The 22,349-nt window shown below is 48.0% G+C and overlaps 1 protein-coding gene across 3 annotated transcripts in view; it reads right to left on the bottom strand.

Moving 5' to 3' along the window:
- The window catches only part of INVS (inversin), a 220,282-nt gene that overhangs the window by 26,632 nt on the left and 171,301 nt on the right, over positions 1-22,349 (bottom strand). For 2 of the 3 annotated variants that reach the window (XM_019539887.1, XM_019539867.1), the window contains 2 exons: positions 21,330-21,625; positions 5,036-5,804 (listed from right to left, as the gene is read on the bottom strand). In XM_019539887.1, the coding sequence (XP_019395432.1) occupies positions 5,036-5,804; positions 21,330-21,625 (1,065 nt within the window). The remainder of the gene's footprint in view (positions 1-5,035; positions 5,805-21,329; positions 21,626-22,349) is intronic. The other variant, XM_019539876.1, reaches the window with a different exon arrangement.

Raw genomic sequence — 22,349 nt, 5'->3', positions numbered from 1 at the left:
GCTCTTCAGCCACAGTGAGGGATGGGGGTGCGGGGGTGGGGTGGGAGTGGGCTTGCACCTGGCAGCCGTTGCCGCTTACCTAGAGGGCTGTGATGGTTGCTGCCTACAAAACCTCCCACTGCCTCCATGGAGCCATGCCCGGAGCTGTACAGCCAGAGGCAGTGGTGCAATGGGGGGTGGTGGTGGGAATGGCTGCGTGCCACCCGACCACCACCACGCTGCTGCCTCGCGGTTGGCTACACAGCTCCGGGCATGGCTCCACAGAGGCAGTGGCCGTTACGGCCCTCCAAGTAAGGGACAGTAGCTGCCATGTGTGAGGCCCCCCCACCATCCCTCGCCATGGCTGCAGAGTTGGCCACGGAACTGTGCTCTGGCCACATGCTAGGCTCCCTCTCCCCCTCCTCTGGGCAGGCAGCATGTGTGTGGCCTGCACAAGGCAGGCACATGGCCCCACATCGCTTGTCCACAAAGCCCCCCCCGCAGAGGGGCACCCCTGCCCTCACCCCCTGGTCCTGCTGCCAGCTGCAATGTGTCACCTGGGGCCGGCAGCACCCCCCACTCCCTCAGCCCCCAACCATCTTCCCCAGCCTTACCCCACAGCCCCCAACCTCCACTTACCTCTAGGATCCAGGGGCAAAGTGCATGGCTCCATGGTGGCAGCATTTGCCCGTAAAGCCCCCACAGCCTGCATGCAGCCGCCACCACCCCGCACCACCACTGAGCCATGCAGCCAGTTGAAGGGCATGCCACTGTATGCAAGCTACCCTGTTTTACCCCCCAGCTGGGCAGCACGTATGTGACCCACACATAGTGGTTGCCACCGCACTGCCTCTGCTGCACCCTCCGCTACTTGCCCACAAACCCATGCAGGTGGCCATGGGATGGTAGCACAGGGTGTAGTGGCAGAGTTGCGGTGGCAGCCTCCATGTGCGAACCTCGTCAGGCCGGCTGGCATGTGTGCGGCCCACAGAGTGGCACCCCTGCCTTTACCCCCGGCCCTGCTCCTGGGAGTGGGCACAGGGGCACACTCCCCCACTTCTTGATCTATGCCCCAGCACCTTCCCTTTCCCCTGCCCTGCCCCTTCCCCCCACACACACTTACTTGCTGGGGTGGGTGTCAGTGTCCGTGTCTGTCTGTCTGTCTGTGTCTGGGGGGCTGTTGCGAGGGGCATCAGGAGGGTTGTTGAGACTGTGGTGGGGAGTGCGAGGAACTAGCAGAGCTGGGGGGTTGTGGGAGGCCTTTAATTTTTATCATGGATTTTGGGTGTTTAATCAGAGAATTTGCAATTTTTAATCCAAGAAAACCAGGATCCCTTGTAATTAGTTTCAATCATATATTGGGCCCAAGAAAGATCATGAATTTCTTGTCGAAAATTCACGGCACGTGCACATGTAAAGTATCATTTTTCACAGAATATTTATGGACCTACGACTGATCTTGGCAAATGGGCCCCAGTAGTTCTGTGAATATTCTGTGAAAAATGATACTTTACCCACACTTGTGGCAGGCAGGCACACAGCCATAGGTGGTGGAAGGCCAGGGCTAACAGGGCTTATAGAATCATAGAATAGAAGGACTGGAAGGGACCTGTAAAATCATCAAGTTTGGTCATGGGCAGCAGGTTATTGGGCTCAAACAAGCTCTAGACGTGCTTGTCCAGCCTCCTCTTGAACACTTCCAGTAATGGCAACTGTACCACCTCTGCCAGGAGTGTATTCCAGATTTTAGATACCTTTATGGAAAAGTTTTTCCCTATGTCTAGTCTAAATTTTTTCTCAATGAGCTTGTGCCCATTGGTTCTTGTCCTCCCAAGGGATGCCTTTTTGAAGAGTTGAGGCTTAGCCTCCTTGAACGCAGGGCATCACAGAGGGCCACAGGGCAGCCCAGGTGTGGGCTCTGGCTGGCTGCAGCAGGTGGGAAAGGGTGCACAGACAGACCTGGTGCTTGCATGCAGTCAGGACTGCAGACAGACAGCATGCAGAGCAGTGCCCACCACAGCAGGTAAGTTGGGGAAGGGGTGTGGGGGCAGGCTGCGTGCTGTGGGCTGGGCTCTGTGGCCCGCTGCCACTGCCATGGGAGCCAGCAGTAGCAGGCACATGGTGTCATGTGCGGCAGATGGTGTTCCTGGAGCAGCAGCATCAGGGCACACATGACCCCCGGGCCTCTCCCAAGGTGCACATAGTGGCAGGAGCCCCCTGCACCCCTGGACAAGTTGCCTAGGCTCCAAGCATCCCACCACCCACCCCAGGGCCCCGTTCATGCCTGCCCTCCCACTCCCTCCCTGACTGTGGAGGCCTCGATCTGTACCCCTCATGCCCCTTCCCCAACTTATCTGCTGTGATGGACAGTGCTCCACACACAGTCTGGCTGCAGTTCTGGCTGTGTACAAGCTCTGTGTCTGTCTGCGCACACCCCTCCTCCCCCGCTGCAGCCTCCTGGAGCCCATGCCCAGGGCTACTCTGTGGCCTTCTGCACTGCCCCGCGTTTGGGAGGCTAAGCTCTGTTAGCCAGCCTTCCACAACTGATGCTTGCAACCCTTAAAAATCATGGTGTGGGGAAAATTTTGCAGTTTCTATGCAGTCCGCAAAAATCACGATTTTCTTAGGGGCCTATTTGAAGAAATCATACATACACACATATGTGTGTGTGTGTATGTATACAAAATTTTTGTTTAATGTAACTTTAAAAGAAAAAGAGTATTTTAAAAATACATCATACCAAAACCTGGACAGATATTAAATTAGCAGTAAATACCAGTTATTGCAATACATTGCATCTCAGAAAAGCTGAAGAAAACTGTCATTACAAAATTAGAAATCAAGACCTCAAAGTGTATAATCCACAACACATGCAAATAATGGGTTTACTCTTGATGTTATTTTTGACAATAAGAAGCTAGACATTAAGAAATACAAGCATCAAATATTATCTTAGTTCTGGACTGAATGTGAAGCAGTGCACAAGCCTGTCTGTATCCAGTTGCCTGCACCTGTCAGGACAGCATTACGTTATGGGGAGGATAAGCATTGGTGGACCTTAGTCCTCCTTGTCCTCATCCCCTTTCATGTAGCAATAATTACTGCTGAGCAGTGTTGCAGCTGAAGTTTTAGATAATGGTAGTCAAGCCCACCCAAGCTGCCAAACATTGGTGTTTGTTACCTTACTCATAGAGTTACTTAGGGTTGGAAGGGACCTCAGGAGGTCATCTAGTCCATCCCCTTTCTCAAAGCAGGACCAGCCTCCAAGCCAAAGCTTTGTCTAACAGGGTCTTAAAAACCTCAAGAATGGAGATTCCACAACCTCTCTGGGTAACCTGTTCCATTTTTCCTAATATCTAACCTAATCTTCCCTTTCTGCAACTTGACACAATTGCTCCTTCTGTCATCCGCTACCACTGAGAAGAGTCTACCTCTATTCTCTTCGTAACTATCCTTCAGGTAGTTGAAGGATGCTATCAACCCCACCCCACCTCAGTCTTTTCTTCTCAAACTATATAAGCCCAGTTCTCTCAGCCTCTCCTCAGAAGTCATGTTCCCAAGCACCCACATCATTTTCAGTGCCCTCTGCTGGACTGTCTCCAAACAGAGGCCTAAAACTGGACACAGTACTCCAGATGTGGTCTCACCAGTGCCAAATAGAGAGGAATAATCACTTCTCTCAATCTGTTGGCAATGCTCCGAATGCAGCCCATTGTGCCATTAGCCTTCTTGGCTAGGGACAGACATTACACATAAACCAGTTTAAGTGATCAGAAACTAGTTTAAACCTTAACAGAACAGATGTTCAGTGCACATAGGCCAGTTTGAAAATGACTGAAACCAATCTGAGATAAGCCTGGTTGAATGTAGTTGACTTAACTGATTTGGGTCAAACTGGTTTATGCAATGTCTGTCGCAGACCCCTTGCTGGTTTCAGATAAACCAGACTCCCCCAGCATCCCAGCATGCTCTCTGGGCTGGGCAGGGCTCTCTGCTTCATAGCAGAGTTGGCCCCCACCTTTGTGCCCTGGCTGAAGCTCCAGTAGAGACTGTGAATTACTTTCCCCCTCCCCCTTACCACTCCTTGCTAAGTAGGAATTCCCCTCTCCCCTCTGCCTTCACGAAAGATGTCTGTGTTTTAGCTAAGGTCCATGCTGAGTCAACAGGCAGAATCAACAGGCAGCTGGCAATGTCCCTCTGTTGTTTTCCTAATGGGGTGATAAACACTGTGTTATCAACAGGGATTCGGGTTTTCCATTTCCCATGGAAAAACATGTATTTCCTAATTTTATCAGAGAAAAAAAACGGATTTTGCCTTTTAGCAGGAGATACCAGTGAATTTCCCACTTTTGCAAAGAACTTTGCAGGCTGGCATAGTTCCAGTTTGCATGTACATGCAGATGGTGCTCTCTGCCCAACTGCTGCCCCCACTCCCCACAGCTCCTTGCAGGTTAGAACTCTGCCAGCCTGCAGAGAGCGCTTTCCAAACATGCAAAATCCACATTTCTCTGTTAAAATAAAAAAAAAAAAAATCTGTGTGTTCTTGGGTAAAAGGGGAAATCTACATTTTCTTCATTTTTCCGTGGGAAATGCGAAATCCAGATCCCTGCTCATGAGACTTCTTGTAGTCCAATCCTCCAATTTGTCTAGGTCTCTCTGAATCCTAGCCCTACCTCCAGCATAGCTACGCCTCATTTGGCAGTAAAAATCTTTCCCAAGAAACAAGTCTAAGCATCTCCATCAGAATGCATTTGAAAAGAAACCTTTCATCAGTAAGTCCTGAGCTGATACTTGCCTAGATTTGTCATCTGCTAAGTGATACCCATTTTTAAATAGAATTATAATAAACTATCACAGTCCTTCATCGCCTTCCATTTTTATGAGTTGCCAGTAGCACAAATTTCCAGTCGTTTAGGGTGAAAGATGCTGAAACCCTTGATTTCTTAGTTAGCAATGTTATGGGGAAGAGGACCAAATAAAACAAGTTCCTAAACAATTCTAATTATACGTATGTGTCAATGCCTTTTTCTCTTTCCCGTTTTCAGAATTTTCCTACCTTCTCCATGCTCTTTGAATAATGGTAGCAGCATAGTTCTTCTTCCGAAATAGCTCTTTTCTTGTTCTTTCCTTTTCTATTATCTGTATCCGTACCTCTAATGGAATGAGTTCGTTATGCATACTTGGCCATGTTGGAAGAGGACCTGACTGATCTGGTTTTTCCAAGTCCAGATTGTCCACAGAAACAGCACATGTTGCTGTATCACTTGGCACCAGTCTTGTAATTCCTACCTCAACAGACAATAAAGGGCGGGCCCCCTTTTTTAATTCATCATTTGCCCCATGGATAGATTTCACTGTGCCACCTGAGCTGGTACTTCTGATGTTTCCAGACCCCACTCTGGCACTTCCAGGCCTGCTGGAACCAGCAGGAGAACACCTCTCATCCTTTAACTGTCTACTTCTTGCTCTCAGTTGCTGCATTTTGCTGCTTGAGGCAGTTTCACAGTGCCTTGAATTCCTTGTTTTTCCATCAGTGCAATTAAGGTTCTGTAAGCAAGCTGCTGTTTCTTCACATTGGCTTCTGCCATCCAATGTAGATTGACTTTGATCTCTTAATTTATCCCCAGCACTGGTTAGCCTACATGCAGGGTTTTGCTTTTTGTTGCCATGTCCAAAGGAACCATTTGCCCTTGCAGTCTGATTTTTATGCTTTTCACCATCCACTTCTGTAGCAGTTGCATGTTTTGCTCCATTTCCACCATTTTCTTTACTACAATGGAAATGCACACAAGCTGGCTTCTTTTTGATGTGTTTCCTAGAATATTCTGTAAGGAGACAAATGAAAATTCAATGTTACAATCACTGAAGAGAACTAAATTATGTCTATTTTTCCAGGGTTTTTTTTGCATAGTAATAATGATCAGGTTTAGCAGCAAGCAGCGGGGCTGCCAGGGCCCCTCTACCAATCAGCGCTGGGGAGGCAAAAACCATGGCAAATTTTTGCTTCCTCAGTGATCAGGGCAAATGGCTCCGCAAGTGCGGCCCCTCCGCCAATCAGAGCTGGGATGAGGGAGTGGCAAAATGAAAAAAATTAAAGGAGCCACTGCGGGGGGGGGCACTTCCCCCACGATTTATAGATATCCCTAATAATTGGTTGAATAACTTCAAGCAAAGAGAAACTATAAAGGGACCACAGTATTGCCAGTGTCAGTGGGTTTCCACAGGAGTTTGTTCTGGGTCCAGTGCTATCTAACATTTAAATTAATTATTTGGTTGCAGGAATAGAGAATTTACAGAGTACATTTATAGCAGACACAAACCTGGGATGGATTATAAATACTTAGGAGGACAGAATTAAAATTTGAAGGAATCTTGTCATATTGCAGAAGTTAGCTCTGGATGACAAAATGAAATTCAAAAAAGACGTATAGAAGGTGTTTCAGGGGTGTACTTGGTAGCCGTGTTGGCCTGACACAAAAAGACATACAAAAAAAAGACACACAGAAAGAGCCCACCAGGCACTTTCATCTGGACGGTGAAGCCCACCAACTAATTGTACCCAGCCCAGCCCTTTCGCCCATGAGGGTGGGAGCGAGGCACCCATGTATACAAACATCCTGCCAACATACCCTATTGCATCTCACTCCCACCTTTGTGGGTGGAAGGGCCCGGCCTGGCCAGCATGCAGCTTCTGGGCGGGGCTACTGCTGCAGTCACCAGGGGACCTGCTCGAATTCCCTGGCATCCAGCTCACTCTGGGAAGTAGGGAAATGTCAGGGGTGGGAGCGCGGAGCCTGCACCCAGGGCGTGGCGGCAGCACAGAGCTCAGGTGGGCAGGGTGTGGGCGTGAGGGAAATTGGGAGGGTTTGAGGATGCCCCCCCCATTTCTCCCATGGTGCACAGCTTCCACTGGCAGCACCAGTGGTAGGAAGGGGTGCTTGGAGTTAGTGGCTCCTTCCAAAGAATTGGGATCCATATGGATAAAGTAGAAACCCCACAAGGCTGTGCTTACATGCAAAGGGCTAGGCACCAGGGGGTAGGGAGGAGAAAGAGGGAGAGCAAACAGAGTGGGATGCCTGTTGCAATAACCCCTGAGTCTGCCACCTACCTCCTGAACCTAAATGGTAAGGTCACAGCACGGCAGGTGAGAAAGTGAGATAAAGCAGGCAACAGTGGAATTGTGACAGGTGGCTATGGCTCCCAAGTGACTGGGGAGACCAGACTGTTGCCTTTATTATGAGCAAGGCCTCATGGACCACACGGAAAGAGTGTGAACGAAGAGTGGTCATTCCTCAAGGATACAATCCTCAGTGCACAGAAGTTGTCCATACCTGTACACAAAAAAGGTGGCACAAGGACCGGGAAGTCATCTTGGCTCAATAGGGAAGTCATAGATCTTTTGAAAAAGAAAAGAGAGGCTTACCAGTGATGGAATCTAGGAATAGGCCCCAAGAAGAACTACATAAGACTGGACCACAACTGTGGGGGGAAGATTAGAAAAGCAAAGGCAGTGACCAAATTCAGGTTAGCAACTGAAATCAAGGACAGTAAGAAGTCCTTCTATAGGTACTTAGGTAACAGAAGGAAAACCAGTAGAAACGTGGGACCACTTTTTGATACATCTGGACATCTGATCACCGACATCAAGGAGAAAACTGAACACCTGAATGAGTCTTAGCCTCTGTATTCCACCAGTCTAAGAGTGATAGCCTGATGAATGCAAATGTGACACAAACTAGTCACAGTAGGGATGATTACCTACTGGTCAAAGAACAGCTAGAGAAGCTGGATATTTATAAGTCAGCAGGACTGGATGAACTCCATCCAAGACTGCTCAACAAACAAGCCAAAGTCATCCCTGGAGAACCTCTTTGAAAATTCGTGACGCTCAGGAGAGGTCACAGTAGACTGGAAGAGGGCCAATGTTGTACCCAACTTAAAGAAGGGGAAAGAGACGACCCAGGGAACTACAGGCCGATCATCCTGACCTCAATCCCATGAAAAATCCTTGAAAAATGTCTCAAGGAGTCCATATGTGATAAACAAATAGAAGGCAAAATTCTGAATGACGGTTGTCACGAGTAGGTCATGTCTGACTAACCTTATCCCTTCTACGACCAGATTACTCACCACCTGGATAAGGGAGACAAAGTCAGTGTCATTTACTTGGACTTTAGGAAGGCCTTTGACTTAATGTCCCATGAGGCTCTCAAACTAGGGGACTATGGGCTTGACAATTCAATGGTCAGATGGGTGGGAAACTGGCTGTGGGGTCAGGGCCAGAGTGTACTAATAGATGGACCTGTGTCAACCTGGGGTAGCCAGTGAGGTTCCCCAGGGTTTGGTACTTGGACCCGTGCTTTTCAACATCTTCATTAATGATCTGGATGTAGGGATGAAAAGCATACTGGCAAAGTTTGCCCATGACACTAAGTTCTGGGGAAGTGCAGCCATAATAATCCAGGCAGACCTAGACAGATTAGTTAGATGAGAGACCAGAACCAGATGCTGTTCAACACTGAGAAGTGTAAAGTGCCCCATCAGGGGAGGAAAAATCTGCAACAAACCTACAGGCTTGGTGGTGCTACGTTAGCTAGCACCATGTCTGAAATGGTCTTGGGGGTCATAGTTGACCATAAAATGAATATGAGCCACCAGTGTGTTGCTAGTTAGCAGAGCAAACAATATGCTGGCATGCACTAACCGATGTATCTCAAGCAAAACTAAGGAAGTTACTTTCCCATTTTACTCAGCATTGATGAGGCCACAGCTGGAGTACTGCATCCAGTTCTGGGCGCCACACTTCAAGAACGATGTGGAGAAGCTTGATAGGGTCCAGAGAAGAGCCACTCATATGATTAGAGGCCTGAAGAGCAAGCCATATGAGAAAAGGCTGACTGATATGGGACTTTTCAGCCTAGAAAAAAGAAGACTACAGGGGGATTTGGTGGCAGCTTACAAATGTATCAGGGGAGAGCATCAGGGGCTAGGTGAACAACTATTCACCAAAGCACCCCAAGGGAAAACCAGAAGCAATAGTCACAAACTCCTAGAAGAAGGTTTCAGACTGGGTATCAGGAAAAACTTCTTTACAGTTTATGTGACCACACTCTGGAATAAGCTCCCAGCACGGGTGATACAGGCACCTACCCTGAAGATCTTCAAAAGAAGATTGGAAGCACATTTTGCTGGGGTTGTTGGTGCTAGTTAGACCTCCTCTGGCATACAGTGTCCAGGTCTGGGCATCACATTATAAAAGCTATAGAGGAAGTGAGAGGAGCCAAAAGTGAGTAAATAAGAGGGTGAGAGAGAGAGAGAGAGAGAGAGAGAGAGCGTGCTCACTGTGTAAGGAAAGGTAGAAGAAGCTAAATAAACCAGAATTTCACTTGGAGAAAAAAGCTGATATGGGGAGAACATGATAGTGGTTATTTTAAAATACCTGAAAAACTTCAAGGAACAACTACTTTCCCTTACTATAGAAGGCTGGATGCAAGGCAATGGCTTTAAAGTGCAGCGATGAAGATTTGGAATATCTAAAGAAAAGCTTCATAGCTGTAAAAAAAATAGGACTATGGAACAAGCTGACAAGTTGTGGAATCTCCTTGATAGGAGGTTTTCAAGAAAAGGTTATACAAGTATCTGTTTGGGATGGTTTTGGAATAGCCAATCCTAATTATACAGGGGAGAAAAATAGATGACCGTCAATGTCCAACTCCAGGAATTTACTAATTTGCTCCTTGCCCACACTAGATTTGAATCAGATGCCTAATCTAGCTCACACTGGCCGTCTACATGTGCACTTTACTGCAGAGAAGACCAATTAGCTGCAGAGTAAAGCACCATCTATATATATATGACAGTATTACGGCCACAGTAAACTAATGAACACTGTGGTAAGATAGTGGTAAGCTGGGGCAGTAGTAAGTTATGGTGGAATAATTAACTGTGATTACGCACCCGTGTAGATGTTGCCCATGGGCATAAATTGCACCCATTCAACTAAGCCAGTACAGGACCAGGCTCCTGCCTGCTGCCTACCCACATGGCTCTGCACTTTTTGCACTCTTGTGCCCCAGCCAGCCCCTCCACTGCCCTGCGCTGTCACCTGAACCTAGAGTCAGAGCAGGGCAGGAGTAGCCCTGGTATTAACTGGTACACCCCACCTTACATTGCTATTGTCCTGAGTGCATTTGTAGATGCTGCACCCAGGAATAGTTTACTTTGGCTCAAACTGCTCTGGAGTTTATTGCTTCAAATTAATTGTATGTGTAGATGCACCCATTGTGAAACAGTTTCTTCATCCATTTTGCCATGTTATCCTTATTTTACAAACAGGACCAGAGCATAGCAACAAAACACACAACTGTATTAACACACCTGTGTGCTCCACTGAATTCAGCAAAATAGAATGCTATCACTCAAAGCATATCTGAGAAACCATGGTGTATCCTATCGTTTCATGAATTCCTTTCTGAACACCTGTCAACATCCACTGCCCAGAAAGCTCAGAGCACTGCTGCAATATCCTACATCGAACTGGTGGAACCTCCCATTTTCCTATTTGCTTTATGTTCCCTTTTCCCCATTCTCAAGTCCAGGCTGGGACATTATGTCAAACATGGCAGAGAGCAGGGATGATAATAGCTTGGAAGCTGGACTGGAATACAAAACTGAAAATCTCTCGGATGTTTTGCTTTAGCTGCAATTAAGAATTTGGTTAGTTAGGAGTCTGGAGGGAAAACACAAAAAACTAAGGAACAGCGGGGAGCCAACACAGCAGGCAACACAGCTGCTGGGGAGACTCCCCCTGGCTGCTGCAGGGGGACAGAGCAGGGAAGGAGCAACCCTAGAATAGGCTGCTCCTATTGGGTGCAAATTTGCTCCTCACACAGGCACCTATGTACGTTTGCCTGGGAGCACTTTAATGAGCCTGAATTTTCTGCGGAGAAAATTCAGATGCATTAATTGCACATGTAGACATGCCCACTGACAGCAATGTCTGAAAATCTTTATTATCAAATTTAACTTGCTGTGCTTTTCTTTTTAAAAGGGGGATTTTCCTAAATTTTGCCTCTACATTTCTCTGCAAGCAGGGCAGGAATTTACATGGCTCTCTAAATTTAATACTATAATTATTCAGTCCCCACTTGCTGTGAAGTTAAACATATAATTGCTACCACACAGTTGCTACCAACAGCAATGAAAGCAGTATTGGGACAACAATTTGTATACAAGTAGCACATCCAGTATTACCAGGACTTTATTCTCAATTCCTCAACAAATAGTCCAGCCTTTTACAACTCCACTCTGTGACACTGAAATTTACATGTGACCTGCTGTTTGTATCATGAGAAGATTAGATAAGAATTGTGACCTATTCAAGTACAACATATTTTGGGCACATCTACATGTGACCTTTAATGAGCATTATCTTATTTTAATGCACATTAAAGCATCACAAAAACCACGTGGTTTCACTCATACACATTAAAAAAGCTAATGAGTCTTTTTTTAGTACCTCACAATTGAGGTACTAAATTTAATGAGCATTAAGGTAAGCAGGCAGAGGGATTGGACGCAGCTGAGCCGGATCCAGAGGTGAAGCCCCCCGGATCCCTCTTAGCTGAGCTGGTAGGGAGCCACGCTCCCAAGCTGCGCTGTGTGAACAGAGTGCACAAACAGGGGGAGGGCTAGGGGGGACTGTCCCCCCGAAGCTAGGGAGCACCTCTGGGGTTAACCCTTGGGGAGTAGGCTCTGGAGGCACTGGAACCCCCCAGTGGGGGAGCATAAGGGGTGGGACTGCCAGCAGGCACTTCTGGAAAGACTGGAGCGCCTGATTCGCTGATTGGGGCAGTGGCGGGAAATTCAAACCGTGGCCTTAAAAGCCGCAGTTTGACATAGCCCCCGGAACTTGGGAACCAGGAGCAGCAGAGAGAGGAGGGATCCAGGCACACGTGTGTCCCGCATGCACGTGTGCCCCCTTACCAGACCCGAGGCAGAGGCGGATGCAGCAGCAGTGGAGCCAGCAGCGGGGGCAGCAGCAGCTGATCCCCCTAAGGTAAGCGGGAAGAGGGACTGGACACAGCTGAGCCGGATCTGGAGAGGAAGCCCACCGGCTCCCTCTTAGCTGACCTAGTAGGGATCCACGCTCCCAAGCTGCGCTGCATGAACAGAGCGCACCAGTGTATGCATCGGCGTTTGCGCTGGCGGGTGAGCAGGAAGGGCCAGCAGGGAGGCTCCTACTAGGGCAGAGCGGAGGAACTGCAATAAGCTAAAAACAAGCAGCAACTCCTATGATGGTGTTGACGTGGGGTGCTGCCAGGGTCCCTGCCCGGGGGGAGCAGCCTACCCAGGGCTTGTCTGAGGCCTCCACACAGACAGAGCCCATGGGGAAGCTTGTGTCCCCCCACCCCCTGGCTTGCAGGGATTGCCCAGCAAGGCCTGGGGGGGGCAGGGATTGGGGACCCCCATACCTGTCCTGCAGGCGCCTGCCTTAGGGCCCTGGAGGCACAGTGAGGGAGCTCCAGGAGGAGGTTAGCAGGCTGAGGGGAATTGGAGAGGTGGAGGAAGAAATTGACGGCTATTTCTTTTCCCTGCAGGGCCACACACCTAAGGAAGAAACACCTTGGGAAGTGCCCTCCACTGCAGAGTGTCAGATGGTCACCTCCAGAACCAGGGCTGCTCGTAACACAGCAGTACCAGTTCCTCCAGTCCAGCTGCAGAACAGGTACGAGGCCCTGGCAACTCTGGAGAAGGAGGGAGAGGAGGTAACTGGAGAGGAGGCAACTCTACACTCTCCACGCTCTGAACAGGCTGAAGGAGCTAAGCAGTCCTAGAGAAGAAAGCGTCGAGTGATCTTCATAGGCGACTCCATCCTGAGAGGTACAGAGAGCCCCATCTGTTGCCAGGATCCCTCCACACATGAGGTCTACTGCCTACCCGAAGCAAAGATTCACGACATGACAGGGATGATCCAGGCCGTGATCCAGCCCACCGATTACTATCCCACGGTCCTAATCCATGTAGGTACTAATGATGTGGCCAGGAGAAGGCCTGATCACCTGATGGTGGACTACCACGCTCTGGGGGGTGTGGTGAAGGAGATAGGTGCACAGGTGGTATTCTCTTCTGTTCTACCAGTGTGCGGACGTGGTAGATGGCATGAGACGTGCATCACAGAGACCAACTGGCAGCTTCAGGAATGGTGTCTTGAGGCAGGCTTTGGCTTGCTTGACAACGACTCACACATCATGACGAGAGACATGCTCGGGTGCGATGGGCTCCACCTTTCCCCTAAAGGTAAGCGTGCGTTCTCTTCTAGGTTGGCGGATCTCCTCCGGCGGGCTTTAAACTAGGCTCATTGGGAGAAGGGGAAGATGAGGGAGGAAGAAGCCTTGGACTGCTAAACCATGCAGCACTCACAAGTACAGCCCAGCCTAGACCGACAAGCGGAACATATACACAGGTACGCAACAGGGGCCAGGGCAATGCTGTGATTAGGGGGCCAGTGCACACATCCACAGGAGGCCTCAAATGCCTCTACACAAACACTCATAGTATGGGAAACAAGCAGGAGGAACTTACCCTCCTGCTAGCTGACACCAACCCAGACATAGTGGGGCTCACTGAAACGTGGTGGGACCCAGCGCATGACTGGGCGGTGAATATCAAGGGCTATAGGCTATACAAGAGGGACAGGACGGGGGGGAAGGCAGGAGTGTGGCGCTTTACATTGAGGAGGAATACACATCCTCGTCAGGTAGCACAGAGTCAGAGGACCGGCACATGGAAGTGCTCTAGGTTAGAATACAAGGCAGTCGAGGGGAAAGAGACTTAACGGTGGGGGTCTACTACAGACCACCCAACCAAGGGGAAGAGCTAGACCAGGAGTTCTTAAGTTAGCTCACGGAGGTAGTTAGGTCAAAGGACATGGTCATCATGGGGGACCTGAACTTTCCAGACATCTATTGGGAAGAGCAGTCAGCCAGGTCTGACTGCTCACATAGGTTCCTAGCCCAAATGTAGGACCTCCGTCTAACCCAGGAGGTGTACAGCCCCACCAGGGGAGACAACTTGTTGGACCTGGTGCTGGCCATGGGTGATGACCTAGTGAGGGGGCTGTGGGTGCTCAACCACATGGGTGACAGTGATCATTGCCTGCTGGAATTCACCATCCAACGCAAGTTGGCAAAGGCCTGCAGCAAGGCAGCAGTCTTAGGATTTCAAGAGGGTGGACTTCAATGAGCTAAGAAGAATAGTCAGGGAAGCACTGAGGTCCCAGAGGGGAGGGGAGCCGGGTGTCCAAGAAAAGTGGTGGCTCCTTAAGAAGACAATCCTCCAACCCCAAAGGAAGGTAATCCCAACATGGATCAAAGGGAGCAGGAGGGCACAAAAGCCCCCATGGCTCACCAAAAGCATCTGGGAATGTCTTCTAGCTAAAAGGGAGACGTACACCCAATAGAAGGGAGGGGCCATCACCAGGGAGGATTATACTGCAGTTGCTCGGGGATGCAGGGAGGGCAGTCAGGAAGGCCAAGGCGGAGATGGAACTGGGACTAGCTTCCCAGATCAAGGACAACAAGATGTCCTTTTTTAAATACATAGGGCGCAAAACGAAGGTACTGGGTAACATGAGGCCCCTGCAAGACACATTAGGAAATTTGGTTGTCACACCAGATGACAAAGCTAACCTATTTAATGACTTCTTTGCCTTCATTTTCCTGAGGTGGGACCAGATCAGCCCCCGCCCACCGGGCCCCTTCAGGACCCAGGGGAGGCACACCTAGGCCAAGGGCCAGGGAGGATCTAGTCAGGGAACTTCTGGAGGGACTGGATGTATTTAAATTAGCTGGTCCGGACGATCTCCACCCCAGAGTGCTGAGGGAATAAGCTGAGGTCATTGCGGGACCCCTGGCACGGCTTTATGAGCACTTGTGGTGCTCTGGTGTGGTGCCAGAGGACTGGAAGAGGGCCAGTGTGTTTCCCATCTTCAGAAAAGGGAGGAAGGAGGACCCGGGGAACTATAGGCCAGTTAGTCTTACCTCGAGAGGTAAAGCGCTGCTTGACCTGGTACTGGCTACTGGGGATGACCTAATTGGCGATCTAGTGATCAATGGGAAGCTGGGTGACAGCGACCACGAGCTGATCACCTTCACCATCTGCCGTAAAGCTGGTGACTCAGTCAGCAACACTGAGGCTAAAAAGAACGGCCTACAAAGGATGGAGGATGGGATTCACCTCCAAGGAGGAATATTCAGCACTGGTCCGGTCCTGCAGGGAGCAAACCAGGAAAGCCAAGGCTGCAACTGAACTCCAGCTAGTTTCGAGCATCAAAGACAATTAAAAAAGTCCTTTTTCAGATATGTGGATAGCCAGAGGAAAAGCAAGGACAACACTGGACCCCTGCTGAACCAGATGGGACAACTGATGCCCAGGAAAAAACAGCCTATTAAAAGGGTACTTTGTGTTGGTCTTTCATCAGTCCCATGGGATGCCCATGCCTACTACAGGGCAGAGGGGTCTAGGTGAGGGAGATCCCTTGCCCTCCATCAATGCTGACCTCGTGAAGGAACACCTTGAGAGGCTGGATACCTTCAAGTCAGCTGGCCCGGACAATCTACACCCCAGGATACTCAAGGAGCTGGTGAGCATCATAGCCCAGCCTCTGGCATGGATCTTTGAAAACTCCTGGTGCTCTGGTATAGTGTCCAAAGACTGGAAGGAAGCCAATGTGGTGCCTATCCTCAAGAAAGGGAGGAAAGTGGATCCTGCTAACTATAGGCCCATCAGCCTGACTTCTATCCTGGCAAAGGTCTTAGAAAAGTTTATTAAAAAGAGGCCATCCTTAATGGACTGGCCAATGCCATCATCCTGAGGAATAGCCAGCACGGGTTTCTTGTGGGTAGGTCTTGCTTGACCAACCTCATTTCCTTTTACGACCATGTGACCTATCACGTGAACAAGGGAGAAGAGATTGATGTCATATATCCTGACTTCAAAAAAGCCTTCAATCTGGTATCCCATGATCACCTTTTGGTGAAACTGGCCAATTGTGGCCTTGGGTCCACCACGATCTGATGGCTGGGAAATTGGCAAAGCATCCACACCTGAGGACAGGAGAGCGATCCAGGCTGACCTGGACAGGCTCAGCAAATGGGCAGACGAGAACCTGATGATGTTTAACACTGAAAAATGCAAGGTTCTCCACCTTGGGAGGAAAGACCTGCAGCATCCTTATAGGCTTGGCAGTGCTGTGCTGGCTAGCACTATGGAAGAAAGGATTTGGGGGTCATCATTGACCACAAGATGAACATGAGCCTTCAATGCAATGCTGTGGCTAGTCTCAAGCAAATCCCGGGACGTCATTCTCCCCTTGTACTTGGCCTTGGTGAGGCCACAGCTGAAGTACTGCATCCAGTTTTGGGCCCCACAATTCAAAAAGGATGTGGAGAAGCTTGAGAGAGTCCAGAGGAGAGACACATGCATGATCAGAGGGCAGGAAAACAGACCTTATGTCGATAGGCTGAGCGCTTTGGGGCTCTTTGGCCTGGAAAAGCGCAGGCTCAGAGGTAATCTGATGGTCACCTATAAGTTTATCAGGGGTGACCACCAGTATCTGGGAACGTTTGTTCATCAGAGCACCCCAAGGGATGGCAAGGTTGAACGTTATAAACTACTGCAAGACCATTTCAAGCTGGACATAAGGAAGAATTTCTTCACTGTCTGAGCCCCCAAGGCCTGGAACAGCCTGCCATCAGAGGTGGTTCAAGCATCTACATCGAACACCTTCAAGAGTAAATTGGATGCTTATCTTGCTGAGATCCTATGACCCCAGCTGACTTCCTGGCCTTCGGGTGGAGGGCTGGACTCGATGATATTCCGAGGTCCCTTCCAGCCCTAATGTCTATGAAATCTAATGAGTATTCTACACTTGTCCGTATCTGTAGGGAGCAAACCAGGAAAGCCAAGGCTGCAAACAAACTCCAACTGGCTACACATACCAAGGACAATAAAAAGTCCTTTCAGATATGTGGAGAGTCAGAACAAAAGCAAGGGTAACATTGAAACCCCTGCTAAACCAAATGAGATAACTGACAACCGACACCCAGGAAAAAGCCAACCTGCTTAATGTGTACTTTGCATCAATTTTTCAATCAGCTGAAAGGGACCACCTTGCCTAGCGTGATGCGGGACAGCCAGGGTGAGGGTGAATTTATACTGAGCATCGGTGCAGACCTTATAAAGGAACACTTGAGAGACTGGACCCCTTCAAGTCAGCTGGTCCTAACAGACTGCACCTCTGAGTACTTAAGGAGCTGGCAGGCATCATAGCCCAGCCACTGGTAAAGATATTTGAAAACTCATGGCACTCAGGTGAAGTATCTGAAGACTGGAAGAAGGCTAAAGTGGTGCCCATCTTCAAGAAAGAGAGGAAAGTAGATCCGGGGAACCACAGGCCAATCAGCTTGACCTCAATCCCTGGAAAGATTCTAGAAAAAATGATCAAAGAGACTCTTCTTGACAACCTGGCTGATGGCAACATCCTGAGGGACAGCCAGCATGGGTGTGTTGTACATAGGTCTTGCCTGACCAATCTCATCTCTTTCTATGATCAGGTGACATATCACTTGGACAAGGGAGAAGAGATTGACATTATATACCTGGACTTCAAAAAAGCCTTTGATCGGATGTCCCATGACCTTCTCATAGAAAAATTGGCCAACTGTGGCTGTGGCTACATTACAGTCCGATGCCTAGGGAATTGGCTCCAATGTCAGACCCAGAGAGTGGGAGTCGACGGAAGTGAATCATCATGGTGCTCTGTGACCACTGGGGTCCCCCAAGGCTGCGTCCTTGGATCTTTTCTCTTTTATGTCTTTATTAATGATGTGCACACCAGTATCAGAAGAGGAGTGGCCAAGTTTGCTGATGACACTAAACTTTGGGACAGAGTGTCCACACCTGAGGATAGGCTAGTGATCCAGGCTGACCTGGATAGGCTTAGAATGTGGGCAGATATAAACCTGATAACCTTCAATATGGAAAAGTGCAAGGTACTCCACCTTGTGAGAAAAAAAACCCGTAGCATGCTTGTAGGCTTGGCAGTGCTATGCTTGCTACCACCACAGCTAAAAGAGACTTAGTGGTCATAACTGAACATGAGCCACCAATGCAATGTCACAGCTGGTAAAGCAAACAAAACTCTGGCTTGCATCAATAGATGTTTCTCAAGTAAATCTCAGGATGTCATCTTCCTGCTGTACTCAACCTTAGTGAGGCCGCAGCTGGAGTACTGAATCCAGTTCTGGGCTGAACAATTCAAGAAGGATGTGAAGAAGAGAGTCCAGAGGTGAGCCTTGCCCGCTGATCATGAGCATAAGAATAGGTCTGATGAGAATCTGAGAGCCATGGGACTCTTCTGCCTGGAAAAGCTCAGGCTCAGGGGTGACCTGGTGGCAGCCTATAAGTACATAATGGGTGTGCATTAGGATCTGGTTCTGGTTCCCCCAAGGCCTGGAATAGACTCCCTCCAGAGGTGGTGCAAGCACCTACCCTGGACTCTTTTAAGAAACTTTTGGATGCTTATCTTGCTGGGATCCTTTGACCCTGGCTGACTTCCTGCCCCTGGGGCTGTGGGCTGGGGCTGGTGCTAGTGCCAGGCTATTCCTGGTGGGGGGCTGGGCCAAGCTGTGCTTGGGGCCAGCGGCAGTGGTGCTGGAAGAGGGAACTGGGAGGCTGTAGCCCCACCTGTAGCCCCCTCCCAGTGCTGCTACCGTGCACCCCGAGCACTGCCTGGCCCAGCCCCCACTGGGAAGAGCCCAGTGCAGCCCAGCCCCAGCCCACAGCAGTAGGCTGTTCTGTCCCATGTGCAGATCCAGGGGTACATGCCCCCCACGCCCTCCCTGGATGCGTACAGCAGAAGCCTCCTCTGCCCCATCCCCACTCCCTCCCCCACAAGTGAGGCCTCAATTTGCACACCTCTCCTTTCCCTGGCCCCTTCCCTCACAATGCACGTATCAGCCAGACCCAGCTGCTCTCCTGGCTGCCTGTGTGCTGTGCTGCAGCTGCATGCACACAGGTGGCATTTATTGGCCACATTAGGTCTGCGTATCCCCTACGACCTTTTTAAGTACCCCTAGGAGTAAGCACACCTCCAGTTGACAACCACTGAGGTATTTGATTTGGAATCTTTTATACATGGCAGATGGCTTTTCATTGGGATGCAAGAACCTGATACTCACTTAAGGCCAAATCCTGTTCACTTCTCTGGAACTTACATACATAGCTTCATATGCATGTAATCTGTTTATGCATTCAAAGGGTAAGGTGGGAATAAAAATGGCTAGGTAGACAATTAGAGAACTGTCACTCATAGACACAAGAAGAAACAGAATTTGACCTGGACTCTTCCTTGATATTTGGCCTTATAAGAAACAGAGTATAAGGCAGAAAGTCTAGCCAGCTGTCAGAGAATTAATGTTATATTCATTGCAGAAAGTCAGGATTAGAATGGTGAGATTTTCTGAAAGTAAAACCAAGACATTTGTTCTGGGAAATGGTGGGGGCTGTGGCATGATTTTGATAAGGCTCAGGAAAGTGACATGGAACAGTCTTCTAAAGGGGTAATGGGAGACTGTGAACAACGGAGACTTGTTGGAATATTTTGCTTACCTGGAGCACTGTCATGGATATTATAAACTGTTCAGGAAAGACAGGCACGGAGCAGAGGAGGAAGAGTTGCACTATATGTGAAAGAGCCATATGATTGTTCAGTGCTCCAGTATGAAATTGGAAATAGGTCTGTTGAAAGTCTCTGGGCAGAGAGGAGAGCAACAAAGGCGATGTGGTGAGCAACAGGGGTGATCACCAGACCAGGAGGATGTGGTGGATAAGAGTTTCTTCAAACAGCTAGTGCAAGTTTCCCAGTCACAGTTCTCATGGGGGACTTCAATCACCCTGATACCTGCTGGGAGGGCAATACAGCAGTGCATAAAAAATCCAGGAAGTTTTTGGAGAGTGCTGGTCACAACTTTCTGGTGCAAGTGTTGAAGAGGCCAACTAGAGGTCATGCTCTTCTTGACCTGCTGTTCACAAATAGGGAGGAATTGGTAGGGAATGTACTAGTGGATGGTAACTTGGGCAGCAGTGACCATAAGATGACTGAATTCGGGATGCTGAAGAAAAAAACCTTGTCTGTTTGTCTTTAGACCAATACGGTTATAACCTGTAGCGCTTACTTCTAGTGTTTTTATCAACTGGTTTTTGGATTGCTAAACATACACTGGGAATTTACGGCAAACAATTTCAGGTTCATATGTTTTGGCTCTGAGTACCTCCTGGGTAAATCGTTTCTTTGTATAAAGGAAGATGCTTTTAAGAGTGACCGTCTTTTAATTAATTATTTCTTAATCTAATTTTTACTTCTAGTGTCCAGAGATGTGTTTTACTAGACATGTTTTGAAAACTGGATTTCTGGTTTTGACTTACTATAAGCATGAGTAGTTACATTCAGAAGTGACTTAAATGATGCTACAATGTATATGTCACAAAACTAGAATAGGAGGAAATCAGCAAGTGAGTGCATAAGATGCTGTAGTTTGCACACAGATAGATAAAAAGTGATAACATTGCAGGAAGGTAAGTAACAGGAAGAGGTTAGATAAGTCATTTTATGTTGCACACATACTGATGGCCTCAACTACTGAAAACACTTAGAATACTTCATCTGAATGCCTCTGACAGACAGATTGTTCCACGCAGGTGTAGGTGGAGCCGGGAAGATCCTTGTCCCCTTGCACTTCCCTACACAAAGAAAGAGGAAAAACATATTCCTTGCCCACAGAGGCATACAAACAATGCTCTGCCCTACAGCTCCTAAAGGTGACAATCATATCGATGGAGTGGGGGAAAATCACAGGTATGGCTTTGAGGGAAGTTGGAGGTGGGGGAGGAGTTGTTACAGAAAAGAAGGCTCTCTGCATACTCCCTCTGTGTGCTGTAGGCTTTCACTTTTCATAATCTGGCCATGTCTATGAAGGTAAAGTATCATGATTCCAAGCAGAATACTTAAACCAAAAAGCACCAGAAGCCATAATCCGTTTGAAATATTTTGGATAACGAGTTTTACATACAATATAAATGTCTGTAACAATGACCATGCAAAATGATTGAACTTGCATGCTAAAATATGATTCCTATCCAAAAGTACATATTGATATCCTATATAAGTGATTTATATAATAAAAGAACAAAAATGCAGCACAATATACTTTCTCCCATGATGGAAGCAGTTACAATCCATCTCTGAAAATCAGTGCATAGTTAATCTGGCCAATCAAGCAATTACAAACCTTTCTTGAATGTGCAATCCTCACCCAGAAGCTCTGCAGTTGGGCATTTCTCCTTTGATGATGCTTTGTTCTGAGAACCTGTAGGTGAACCTCTGTTGCTTCTCCCTGCTTGGTCTTGAGACATGCTGCAGGAGAAAGGTCTTTTACTATGCACATCAGCTGGTTTACTAACTAGCTGTGCACTAGTATAACTCTTCTCTCTATTTGCAAGCTGTTGCTGTACACAATTGAGCTGGAGGTTATGCATTCCCTTCTGCAGGCTGGCTTCTTTTCTCTTATTTTCTTCTTCTCGTTTCCTGTAATTAACACCAATAGTAAATGCCAAATCTAAAGCATGGATCTTCACAGAAATGTGACAGACTTAACAAGAGCTCAACATCACACGATTTTCATAATTTTATTTTTAGCCCTGCTCACGGGACGAACAGGTGCGTGCCACATTGAAACATCTTAGCTTGATAAAAATGAACAGCTGAATTTGAGTGGTAACTGAATTAAGATAGACTAATATAAGTGAGTTTTAAATCCATTTAACAGAGGTTTTCACTAATTTAGTTTAATTGATTTAAAAACAAGCTTTAATTGATCTACTGTAATTTAAGGTCTAAAATATGAGAAACCATGGCCAGAATTAAACCGTGTGTTTTTTCTGAGAGTATAACTATCAAATTTCCTACCACTGTAGTGACAGTACACTCATCTTCCTTGTTTTTCCCCCAATGGTAGGTTATAAGGTGTTCTTGGTGTTTGTTCCTTGTAGTTTTGGGTGAAGCTGTGAAGTGGGAATTTTGGAGATTCCTTTGATTAATGATTGCCTGAAAACATAAGGGAGAGGACTTGATGGCTCAAGGGGCCACCTCACTCCTACTATGCTTTTTCATTTTACTTAAAAAATATGAAGTTTCCTTGTTTAAAGGTTCTTCTGTGAAATATTTGCTGATGAAACCTAGTACAGGAAAATTTAAACATGCTAAGAAATGTTAGTTCTAACTCCAATATAACTACTATCCACATAAATTT

Source organism: Crocodylus porosus, unplaced genomic scaffold, assembly GCF_001723895.1.
Source record: "Crocodylus porosus isolate Cpor-Errol unplaced genomic scaffold, CroPor_comp1, whole genome shotgun sequence".
Taxonomy (NCBI): domain Eukaryota; kingdom Metazoa; phylum Chordata; order Crocodylia; family Crocodylidae; genus Crocodylus; species Crocodylus porosus.
The sequence above is the reverse complement of the archived record's forward strand: the minus strand, read 5'-3'. Positions and strand labels throughout refer to the sequence as shown.